We start from the raw sequence: 11,980 nt of genomic DNA, 5'->3' as shown, positions 1-11,980 counted from the left end.
TTTTTTTTTTTTTTTTTTTTTTTTTTTTTTTTTTTTTTTTTTTTTTTTTTTTTTTTTCTGCTTGACACCTCCTGGGCTCTTGCTGGGTCCGTTTGCTCACCAAGAAGTCAAGCCTCATGACTGTTAGACTCACAGAACTTTTCAACAGCTGGCCCGTCACATTACCTTTGTCCTTCTAGATCCAGGAGTGGGGCCCATTTGATCTCGTTATTGGGGGCAGTCCCTGCAATGACCTCTCCATCGTCAACCCTGCCCGGAAGGGACTTTATGGTAGGTATCCGCTTGGCTCCTGCTTTTTGCGCCGGTACTTCTCCACTTAGGTCTTAGGTGTCCTCTTCGGACATTTCTGCCTTGGCACCTCCTCCAGTGACCCCTTTCCCTCACCGTCCCCATGCCCAAGCCTCACCACTGTCTGATGCAAACAGCCCCAGCTGATGGCTTTCTCTTTCTTCCAACCTCTCAGAGGGTACTGGCCGGCTCTTCTTTGAGTTCTACCGCCTCCTGCATGATGCGCGGCCCAAGGAGGGAGATGACCGCCCCTTCTTCTGGCTCTTTGAGAATGTGGTGGCCATGGGCGTTAGTGACAAGAGGGACATCTCACGATTTCTCGAGGTATAGCCAGCTGACTAATGGCTTGTGCCGTGAAGCGCTGCTTCATCCCTGACTTGTCTGCATGGTGCAGCTGGGGACCGGTGGCTTATGTCTGCAGTGGGCAGCTTGAGGAAGACTCCCGTGGAGAGAGGCAGCAATGCTAGAGGTCCTCTTAGAAAGAGTGGTCTTACGTACGCCAAGAGGTGGCATGGTAGTAGGCTGGGGCCAGACTCCTGAGACTTGGGTTCTATAGAGAACTTTTGTTCAGGTTTTTTTTTTTTTTTTTTTTTTTTCCCTGACCAGAATGGCCCATGCTCACTCCCTGGCACCCTGCACCTGAGATGAAATTGTGGCTCATCTCTGCTTTCATTTCCTGTGATGTGAGCCCCAGTTTAGCACTGAGCCAAGTACAAGTCATACGGGGAGGGGGGGCTGCTACCTTGGGGTGGGCTGTCGGCCCCTGCTCCCGTTATCTCTAGCTCAGCATCTCGGGCGCAGTAAGCACAGGTGTATCAGAGCCTGCTCTCCTGAGCTCCTGAGTGGTCTGATGGGGCCCACAGCCTTGTGGCTATCCTAACAAGAGTGAGCCTCATGTGAAGCACACACAGGAGACACAGTGGCTGTTGTCATTACAGAGAGTTCATTTGGCTTGTGCTGGTCTGTCTAGAATGTTCTAGCAAGCACATGTGGGATGTATTTAGGTTTATTCTGGCTTTTCGTTGGGCCTTCACACTGTCCCAGTGTGTGGCTTCCTGAGACAAAAGTGCCTCAGGCATAAGGCCCCGGCCAGTCCGTTACCCAGCGGTTAATTCCTTCTTCGCTCATTTGAAGCCATCTCCTGTTTTACAGTCCAATCCTGTGATGATTGACGCCAAAGAAGTGTCTGCTGCACACAGAGCCCGTTACTTCTGGGGTAACCTTCCTGGTATGAACAGGTTGGTGAGCGCTCCTGGCATGGGGGATATGAGAGGAGTGGCTGCAGGCAGGAAGCCCAAGGAGGGGGGAACACTGAGGGTCCAGCCTGGACTGCCTCTGCTGAGCGGCTGCTGCTCTGTTGTTCGTGTGCGTATTTAAACACTTTCTTGAGAAAGTGGATATTTCAAGTGAGACCTAGTCTTTGGTGCACACAGTAAGCAAGTGCTGTAACTATGAGCTACAACCCCAGCCCTGGTGTCTGGGACAGGGTCTCACTATGTCGTCTAGTCGGGCCTCAGACTCAGGAAGCCTTGCTTCTTCCCCATCTTGATAGACTGTGTCATTGCACCCAGCTAATTCTTAGCCTAGGGAAGGCCTTTCCTCTCCCAGGCTGCCCCTGAAATACAACACAGCAACACAGAATTTTACATTTTGGAACAAAATTTTTGTCCCACATAGCTCGGACTAGCCTCAGATTTCTAACTCTTGGGCCTCTACCTCCTTAGCACTGGACTTTTTTGGAGAAACTGAGTCGTAAAGGGTGCCCCTAAGGTTTATATTCCAATCACCTCCAGCCACCATACCCACCCATGAAATAGTAACCACAAATCAAGATACAGCTTGCTTTGTGGTAAAGCCAGGAGTAATGGGTTTTAAATTTATGTGCCCACAAGGATTGAGGTTTGTGTGGTTGCTTGTGAACAGGCATGGATATAGGGGGTTATGCTGTGTGTCTATTTGGGGTGGAGGGCTCCAGACCTTGCCCTGAGTCCCATGGCTGCTGGGGGTTGGCACCTGGATAGGGCTTTCCTTGCTCTGCGCTGCCATGGTGCCTCTTGCTTCCTAGGCCATTGGCATCCACTGTGAATGATAAGCTGGAGCTGCAGGAGTGTCTGGAACACGGCAGAATAGCCAAGGTCAGCCTCAGCACCCAGGACAATGGGGGGCGGTAGCTGATGGCAGGATCAGGTGGTGCGTGGCAGAGCCGTGCACCACCTGTCCTCTTGGGATGGTGTGGGATCATATAGCCAGTTGGCCAGGGAATGGACTAAGCCTGCTGACCCTTAATCCCACCCCCACTGAAGGGTCTCTAGCAGGGTTCTGGGTGTACTAGGTTAGTGTGTGTGTATGGACATTTGCTGGCATGTCCTCTGCACCTCGACGTGTGCACATGCAGAAGCCAGAAAAGGATGTCACAGCCCTTGTAGGTGCTAGGAATCGGATCCAGGTCCTCTGGCAAAGTAGCCCTTGCTCCTTAGTCCCTGAGCCGCCTCTCCAGCCCTTAGTTTTTTAGGTTGGGTGTCTCCCTACTACCTAGATCAGTCCGTCCCTATGAGGCTTGGCTGGGTCTGCCCCCTTCTGACCCAGACATGGGCAACTTTTCTACCTCCTCCCTTCTTTTTTTGAATCCTGACTAGAACTTAAGAGTGCCCTTTTTTTTTTCTGGATTCTTTGGGCTTCCTCACTCGGTCTCTAATGCCGCCCTCCTCGACACACGGCTGCTTGTCCACCATGTGTCTGATCTACACACTTGCTTGAACGGCATGCATTTTCCCTTCTCTATTCCAGGCAGCTGCTGAAAGTTGCAGCTTTGCCTCTCCTGGAGTTTTTCTTATAAGCTCTAATAAAATTGTTCTTCCGCTTAAAAAGAAAAGATCAATTTTTGTTTTGTTCTTGTGTTGATGGGATCTCAAAGCCTGCAGCATGGAGAACAACCTCCTGTAATGTAATTTCTCTCTGGAGGAGTCTCTCCTGTGGCCCGTGCAGTCTCGCAGTCCGGACTGGTGGTCCCCACCGTGTGCCTTTAGACTGCTGAGTCATTGATATTCTGAAGAGAGCCAGTGTTTTGGAGATTGAGGAGTGAGGTAGTCACAGCTGCTGCCTCTAGGCTGATTAGCTATTACCAGGAATGCCCAAGTGACCTCAGAGTGGGAAGGGAGACAGGGACCAGGAAGGAGGCTTATACTCAGTGACCTGAATGGACTGGACCAGCCAGCCAGTCAGTTATCAGTGAGTGATGCTCATTCCTCTTCCTCTTCGTCTTCTAGTTCAGCAAAGTGAGGACCATTACCACCAGGTCAAACTCCATAAAGCAGGGCAAAGACCAGCATTTCCCCGTCTTCATGAATGAGAAAGAAGACATCCTCTGGTGCACTGAGATGGAAAGGTAGCTGTACTGGGTGCTTGTGTCTGGCCAGGGCTGCTTTGAAGGAAGGCTCTGTCTTGGCTGCCACATTCTTGTTTCCCCCAGATTTTGTAAGTGGATTTTAACAAACGTTTCCCAGCATGCCAGGCTCCTGGGGAGGACCTGCGTATTTCCTGACTCGTTCTTATTCAGAGGGGTCTTAAAATCATTCAAAGAGCACATTGGAGCCCTGCAACCCAGTCCATGCCCTCCTGGACTTGCATTGTGGGTATTTTGGATGTGTTTTGAAGGCCAATGTAGATGCTTATGGACCACAGCGGGGTGGGCTTGGCCAAACAAAAAGGTCACTTCACAGAGACACCCTGAGCAACAGGCACCCCTGGAACTCAACAAGTCAGAGTCCTACTCGGAGGGCCCCTCTCTTCCCAGAAGGGTCATTTGGGGTTAATCTGAGTGTATTGACTGTGTGCACCCGTCCAGCTCTCGTGTGCAGGGAATCTGTAGAGCATGTCCAAGAGGTATTCCAGAGGTATGGGTGTTTTTTTGGTTTGTTTCTGGTGAATGTGAACATCAAAGCTGGGATTATATTACCTGTCTTTAACTCCACAGAGTGCCTGACACGCAGCTGAAGGAGAGGTCAGCCTACATCAGGAATGCAGAGTGAGCTAACTGCCCTGGCACCCACACTCACGCAGCACTTTCTGCCTTCCTCCCACAGGGTGTTTGGCTTCCCTGTCCACTACACAGATGTTTCCAACATGAGCCGCTTGGCGAGGCAGAGACTGCTGGGCCGATCGTGGAGCGTGCCGGTCATCCGCCACCTCTTCGCTCCGCTGAAGGAATATTTTGCTTGTGTGTAAGGGACGTGGGGGCAAACTGCAGTAGTGATGATAACAAAGTTAAACAAACAAACAAAAAACAAAACACAATAAAACACCAAGAACGAGAGGATGGAGAGAAGTATCAGCACCCAGAAGAGAAAAAGGAATTTAAAACAAACCACAGAGGAGGAAATGCCGGAGGGCTTGGCCTTGTGAAAGGGTTGGACATCATCTCCTGAGTTTTCAATGTTAATCTTCAGTCCTATTTAAAAATCAAAATAGGCCCTCCCCTTCTTCCCCTCCTTTTCCTAGGAGGTAAACCTTTTGTTTTCTACTCTTTTTCAGAGGGGTTTTCTGTTCGTTTGGGTTTTTGTTTCTTGCTGTGACTGAAACGAGGGTTATTGCAGCAAAATCAGTAACAACAGAAAGTAGTAATACCTTGGACAGGAAAGGGAGAGAGGAAAAATTCTATAAAAATTTATATATTTTTTTGTTTTTTGTTTTTATTTTTTTTTTTTCTATATATCTTTGGTTGTCTCTAGCCTGCAGATAGGAGCACAAACAGGAACAGAATAGAGACCCTCGGGAGGCAGAGTCCCCTCCCAGCCCCTGAGCAGTCTCAACAGCACCATTCCTGGTCATGCAAAACAGAACCCAGCTAGCCGCAGGGCGCTGAGAACACCACACCAGACACTTTTCTACAGTATTTCAGGTGCCTACCATACAGGGAACCTTGAAGAAAACCAGTTTCTAGAAGCCGCTGTTACCTCTTGTTTACAGTTTATATATATACGGTAGCTCTGAGATATATATATAAAAGGTACTGATAACTACTGTACAACCCGACTTCATAACGGTGCTTTCACAACAGCGGGATGAGTAAAGACATCAGCTTCCACCCGGCCTTCTGTGCAGAGGGGTCAGCCCAGGATGGGGGAGGGAGGCATCTCCATATCTGCCCCCCATGCCCAGCCTCTCCCTGCCCAAAACAGGGTCAAGCTGAGGTGGTCAGAACCTGGGGAAGCTGAGTGTGGAGTTTATCCAGACTCGTGCAATAACCTTTGAATATAATCTAAAAGGACTGCCTTGGTAAAATGGTGTGAGAAAACTTTCCCCGCGATTTTGAATTTGTCAGCCACATGGAAGGCTCCTCGTGGGCTCAGAAATACCCAGGGTGAGGGAAAGCAGTCTGCCATTAACCCCACCTGGAGCAAATAAAAAAACATACAAAACGTGCTGGTGCTTTCGTCTAAGTTGCCTTTTGTGTGTTCTTTTATGAGGCCCCCACCATCCCTTCTGCACAAGGCAGCTCTGGTCCTGGAATGTGATGTTTTTGGTCATCTCTACAGACAGCAGTTTCGTACTTGGAAGGCTGATGACACCTTTATTATAATTATTCTTACGGTTCTGGTTATAATTGTTTGTTTTCAGATTTTCTTTGAGAAAACAGAAACCCAACACCCTTCCCTTTAGGTTTCAAACCAAGGTGCAGGGGGGTGGGGGTGGCAGGTGCTTCTAAGGCCCAGTGGCTCTGGTGCCCTGGCTCTCACCCCTCGGGCCAGGTGGGCCACTGGGCAGTACAGCAACAAGCTAGGTGGCCAGGGCGTTCTGAGGCCCACCCTCCGGGCCAGTCACTCTTCTCTTCTTCTTCCCCTCCTCGTAAGTCCGGTGTGTCAGGGCTGGAGGGAGGCCAGGGCAGCCTCTCTCCTCGTGTGTGTGGTTGGAATGGCGTGTGTTTCTTTTCTAGTGTTTGGTCTGACAGCTGGGCTCTCGCCTTGAGTCGGTGCCACCTGGGGCCCACCTGCTCGCACTGTGTTCCGCTCCTACCCAGGGCAGGCAGCCCGGTGTTGGCAGTGGGAAGGGAAGGTGTTTGTTGGCCCCAAGGTGAGGGCCCAATGGGCAGAGCTTGCCTGGATGGATGGAGTGTAGATATGTGGCATATAGAGATATATATTTTATAATGGGAGGGGGGACGGCACCTCCTGGGACCAGCAGGGGCTGGGAGGTGTGCTGTCAAGCACATGGTCCCAAGACCGCATCCCTAGAAAGATGGGGCCTATGATAGGCCCCATATAAATACATAGATAGGGTCATGTATAAGAAGTATACGCAGTGGGGGTTGGGGGGAGTGGGCTCTGTGTTGAGCCTGGGTCCCTCCCACAGACAGCCCCACACCAGTCAGTCAGTCTAACACATGCACAGGAACCTGTTTCTGTCTGGACGCACACCAGGGGGCTCCTGGCACACTTCTCCCCAGAATCAGGACACTGGAGTCAGCCCATGCAGCTCACACTTCTGTTGCCCTGATGACAGATAAGACTCGAAGTTGCTAGGTGCTGAAGTCAGGAAAAGGAGGAGGTTTGGTTCAAGCAGGTGCTTCCTCTAGCAGGTCTGTGTTCTATACCTTTTGCCCCTGGTGATGTCAAAGATTCTTCTGTTAGCAGCCTGTGGTTACTGACCTGCAACTCTAGGCACCAGTCAAGTCAGCCCTCAACTCCCCCTACCTATTCTCCCCAACCAGAGTCAAATTGAAATCTATCTTGGTCACTGGGCTTCCATTGGGAAAAGAAAAAAAAAATAAAATAAAAATGGGACAGGGAACCTCACCTTTGGAATAAAGCAAATTAGTAATTAGTAATAAAACCAAACAAAGGCTTTGGCTCCCTCAGTTGCTGCTCAGGAGTAAGCCCAGCTGGTGGCTCGTCACACCTTGGGCTGTGACACCTCCTGCCCGCCTCTGCTCATTTTCTCTGGAGAGACTTAAGACTACAGCTAGTTCTCCCTGCTACAGCAGGTAGAGACTGTGGCCGCAGCATCCACGAGAGGGGAATGCTTGCCCCCTTGAAGTCCCTGTGCTGAATGTGACGTCCTCCCTTGCTCCAGCAGGGCTCCATTCTGACCTGGAGTCCACCAGCACCGTGCAGGAGGACTTGGGGGGGAGGAGGGCTGCCTTAGGCAGTCCAGGGTGCTCCCTCCCCCTATAGCCAATGCCAAGGTCTTCCCAGCTCTTACTGGCAGGAGTGTCTTCAAGGGCCTTCCTCTTCCACTTCTGCCCACTGCTTATGTGAAGAAGCTAGCCTTTCTCAGCGCCACCTCAGCCAGGCCTGGTGCTCCCCAGTCCTTGGGCTTAGAGTGAGGCCTCCATGGCGAAGGATGTGGCATCCCCGAGGAACTGAGTTGAGGCTTCCAGGTGGCTGCCCAATCCTGATGTGACAAGTTCCCTAGAGTGGATTCCTCATGGGGCCTCTGGCGGTTTGCTTTCCTCCCAGCCCATTGTGTGGGCTTGGTCTCACTGTAGCGTGGAGGTACCAGTTGAGTCAGGCGCTGACCATCCCCTCCCTAGTCTTTGGGAATGTGCCACCTTGGCACAGCTGTGATTCCCTTCATCCACCTCTGTTCCAAGTGGGGCTTCTGGAATCCCGCTCAGAGGAAAGCTGCTAGGTTGCTGTGGGCACTGAGGTGGGGTTATGGGAAGCTTGTGCTGTACAGATAGGAGCTCACTGTGGATGGCTGAGGCTAGAGCCAGGTCCTGGGAGGATCCCCAGTGGGGTTCCCTGTGGGGTCTCCTTTCCAAAGAGAAGGCTTGTTTTCCCTGGAAACTAAGGTGCTAGGGACTGAGTGACAGCCTCCCTTCTGCAGGTGCCATGTGAAGCCTCGTGCCAAAGATCTGTGGCCCTTGCCCAGGGGAGGTTGCCGGTGCTAGCGCCAGGGTCACGGAACCAAGGCCTCCTGTGGAGGCACACATGCCAGCGGGGTCCAAGCTGGTGCTAATTCCTCCCCACAGGACCCAGTAAGCCTGGGAACCTGCAGTAGGCTGTATCACTGGGGTCGGATACCCTATTAGAAAGCAAAGGTCCCCTAAAGAGCCTGGACCTCTTCATTTTGGCAGCAGGGCTGGGTGTGGCAGCAGATAGAGAGATTGCAAGTAAGTATCCCTGTGGCTGTTGGTAAACCGCGAATGTGGATTCAGGAGTGGCAGGTAGTAGGGCAAGCCGACATTGGAAGGGCCTCCCAGCCCTGATAGCATCTCTCTTCCGGGGATGCTCAGTTCCAGTCATCACGTGCTGCGGCCAGGGTAAAGCCTCTGGTTTAGGAGTTGGGGGGAGTTAAGCTGAGTCACTGTGAAAGAATGCGCTTATAGGAAAACTACAGATTGTTGGTTTCTATATTTCTTACTACTCAGTGTGTCCAGAGGAAAGTGAATTCCCAGCTCTGTTTAGATGGGTGCAGGACTACACTGTCTTCAAGAACTATCGCTGTAGGAGCCCTGGCCCCGGGCTGTGTGAACAGTCCAGCTGAGCTTCTAAGCCGGCCCATGTTTAGATCTGAGTTTGGCACTTGACTGCTCGCCATGCTTGTGATGAGGCGGGGGCGCCGAGTTGCCCCGCATGGCAAAGAACAGCTGAAGCCTCTCACCCCACTACACGGCAAAGGTGGTGTTGCTGAGTGATGAGGTTGAGTTAGAATGGCCCTTTTGACTCTTTCCCATTAGAGCAACAGTGCCAGGTCAGGGGACGGCTAAGGAAAGGGTCAGTGAGGGTCATTGTGAGCTCGTGCATATTTGTGGTAAGAGAGCTGAGGTCTTTGGGAAATAGGGATCTTGTATGCAGGCTTCCAAGACCTGGCTAAAAGGCTCTAGCCCCAGGCACTGGAGACCAAGAAGTAGACCCAGAGGGAGAAATATGGAAGGCCCTTAGCTGGTGGGGGACTTGGCAGCTTCTCTAGGGGACCCCAGAAACTCCAGTAACTGGCTCCCCTATTGGGTGGAGCTCATCTGCGGGCTCATAGAATGGTCCTCCTAAAGCGGCCCCACCCCTGAACCTGAGTACTTGAGCAGTGGTCTAAAGTCTCACCTGGTCCCATTTTACAGACTAATTTGATTGCCCAGCCCTAGAATTCTATAGAAACAATAACAAATAAAAGCTGAAATTCTTTAGAATATGCAGAGGGGAGGAGGTGACTCAACAAGGTGCTAAACACATTTTATTAAAAATATATATTGTTAAATTAAGTCTGCTGTCTGGACAATGATGTTTTGTTTTGTTTTCTTGTAGTGGAGTTTAAAAGAGACTATTATTTTACTCTGATATATTATTATTAAAAAGGCATTTTAACTTTGTACTTGAAAACTAAGTGAGCGATTTCACGTGTTTTAGCTGAGGCATCGAAGTAGCGGGTGCTCTCTCGTGGGAAATCATGTATTCATACTGCAAAATAAACTCCGTAGCTGATTTGGTAATAACGTTTACTGTTACAGGCGATTTCGCTTTGACCCCGGTGGCAGAGCGCTTTTACTCCACATTCCACGCAGCTAAGTGCAGGACCTTCCAGAATTTTCCCTCCCTTGGCCCTCTTTCTTTTTGGTTCCTCTTCCTCTCTCTCTTTTCTTATTTTTTTTTATTGTTGTTTGTTTGTTTTTGTTTTTTTTTCTGGTCCCAGCATCCTTCTACCACTGTATTTTTTTTGTTAGGGTTGCTTCTCTATTTATTGACAATAATACTGTACATTTCACAGTCTGGTTCTGGGACAGCCAGGAGAGGCGTGGGGGCCGCACACAGCCTGCCGCACCGCCCGGCGTCCCCTTGTATCTCTGTGTACGTGATGCTTGTGACATAGCTGTTGATGAAAATATTAAAAAGGTCAATGCGTACAGCAGATGTAGAAAGTCTGTCACGTTCCGCTTCCATCACATTTTTTTTTTTTGTGCCCAGAAGAATATAATAAAGCTCCTTTCTAATGTACTTGTGCTGGAGAACACTTGAATAAATGGACTGTTTTTGTGCAAAAAGAAAAATGGAAAAAAAAAAAGCACCGTCATAATGTCCTTTTGTCCTGCGTCTCCTCCCCCCGCCCCCCCATGTGACAGCTCACAGTCCTCCAGAGGGCTGAAGTACCCAAGAGGGTGCAGGTAATACCAGGGGGGAGTGGATTTCTGCAGTATCGCCCGTGTGGGTGGTAACTAGGGGCTGGGACCCAAGGACGGGGAGTTTGCTCAAGCTCAGAAATAAGTTAGATGAAGTTGTCTAGAAAGGCAGCTTAACTTCCGGAAACAGCAGACGTCTTGAGACCAGAGCAGGAAACAGAGCAGCGGTCTGGTCAGATGACGATAGGAGGACCCAGTGGGATTTACTCACTCCAGGGGTCCAGAGAGCAGCAGCGGAGAGGTAGAGGACTGGGGCTGGGAGAATCCCGGAAGAACCCAGGATTTAAAGGAGATATTTGCAAACGCTTGACGGGTGGTCCAAGGGCCGGGACAAGTAGCCAGGCTGTTTCTGGGCAGCTTACGGGCTCTGGCAGGGCCTTGTGGTCCACCAAGTTGTAAGGTCTGTCTGTCTGTCCTGCATATCTCCAGCAGTACCCAGCAGGCTTGACCCGGGTGCCCACGCCTAAGGATTGTTCAGGCTGTTTATTCCACCAGGCTTTGGGAGGTTAGGATGGCACGGGGGCAAACGGGAAGCCCTGCTGAACAGGTTTCCTCATGGGCACTTTTTCTCGCTTGTTTCTTTTTTTTCTTTCTTTGACAAGGTTGTAAATGTATATTTGACTTTTACGCTACTTTTTTCTTGATGTTTTTCAATGTTGATGTGGAATCTTACTTTCAAATGGCTGCATGGCATTTTCTTGTTGAATGTTTGTTTATATATATTTTATTTTCGCTATAAATAGAGCTTCAATAAACATCTTTATGTTTTGGCTTCCCCCTTTTTGTATTTTTTTTCCCCTTGAAATAGATTTCCAGAAATGAGACCAATTGGAGAAAGTTACAGTGGACATTTTGGTGGGTGCCCAATTCCTTCCAAGAGATCGGCAGAGAGGGTATGGGTGTCAGCTCTGAGATTCTGTCTGGCAGGAAACAAACTGGGCCCATAGTGAGCAGTGTTCTGGACAGTATCTCAGCCTGTTCTCACAGGAGCCCCAGAGCTTACATAACTCAGAACAGAGATGCTAATTTAGCTCACTGTTCTGGAGGCTGGGTCCAGAATCAGGGACCTTGGTGTTGTCATGACAGACAGGGCAGAAAAGAGTTCAGACTCCCTTCATTGGGAACTTTCTCCTCAGAGGCTCTCCAATGCCACTACAGAGCTATAAAGAGAAGACAAACCACACTGAACCCATGGCTTACACATTAATCCTGGTGGGAATGTGTGTGTGTGTGTGTGTGTGTGTGTGTGTTTGCACATGCGAATGTCACATTGCATGACAAAGTCAGGGCACAACCTTGGGTGTGAGAAAAGCAACATGACCTGCCCCAGCCCACTACCCTGTGTGTACCCATTCCAGTGCTGGGTTGCAGGGGTGCAGCCACGCCCGGCTTTTTTTAAAAATTTGTTTATTTATTAAAGATTTCTGCCTCCTCCCCGCCACTGCCTCCCATTTCCCTCCCCCTCCCCCATCAAGTCCCCCTCCCCCAATCAAGTCCCCCTCCTCATCAGCCCAAAGAGCAGACTGAGACAATGGGATGTTCTATCGGGAACTCACCAAGGCCAGCTGGCCCAGGTCTGAAAAA

At 50.2% G+C, this 11,980-nt stretch overlaps 1 protein-coding gene across 6 annotated transcripts in view; it reads left to right on the top strand.

The window, feature by feature from the left end:
* The window catches only part of Dnmt3a (DNA methyltransferase 3 alpha), a 109,960-nt gene extending 98,789 nt beyond the window's left edge, over nt 1-11,171 (top strand). For 5 of the 6 annotated variants that reach the window (XM_050125869.1, XM_050125868.1, XM_050125870.1 and 2 more), the window contains 6 exons: nt 180-270; nt 464-612; nt 1,441-1,526; nt 2,354-2,423; nt 3,555-3,673; nt 4,371-11,171. In XM_050125869.1, coding sequence (XP_049981826.1) covers nt 180-270; nt 464-612; nt 1,441-1,526; nt 2,354-2,423; nt 3,555-3,673; nt 4,371-4,512 — 657 coding nt within the window. In that variant the 3' untranslated portion in view covers nt 4,513-11,171. The remainder of the gene's footprint in view (nt 1-179; nt 271-463; nt 613-1,440; nt 1,527-2,353; nt 2,424-3,554; nt 3,674-4,370) is intronic. The other variant, XM_050125871.1, reaches the window with a different exon arrangement.
* The last annotated feature ends 809 nt before the right edge of the window (nt 11,172-11,980 follow it).

This window comes from Alexandromys fortis, unplaced genomic scaffold (assembly GCF_014885135.2).
Source record: "Alexandromys fortis isolate MF-2015 unplaced genomic scaffold, M_Fortis_MF-2015_v1.1 scaffold_252, whole genome shotgun sequence".
Classification (NCBI taxonomy): Eukaryota; Metazoa; Chordata; class Mammalia; order Rodentia; family Cricetidae; genus Alexandromys; species Alexandromys fortis.
The sequence above is the reverse complement of the archived record's forward strand: the minus strand, read 5'-3'. Positions and strand labels throughout refer to the sequence as shown.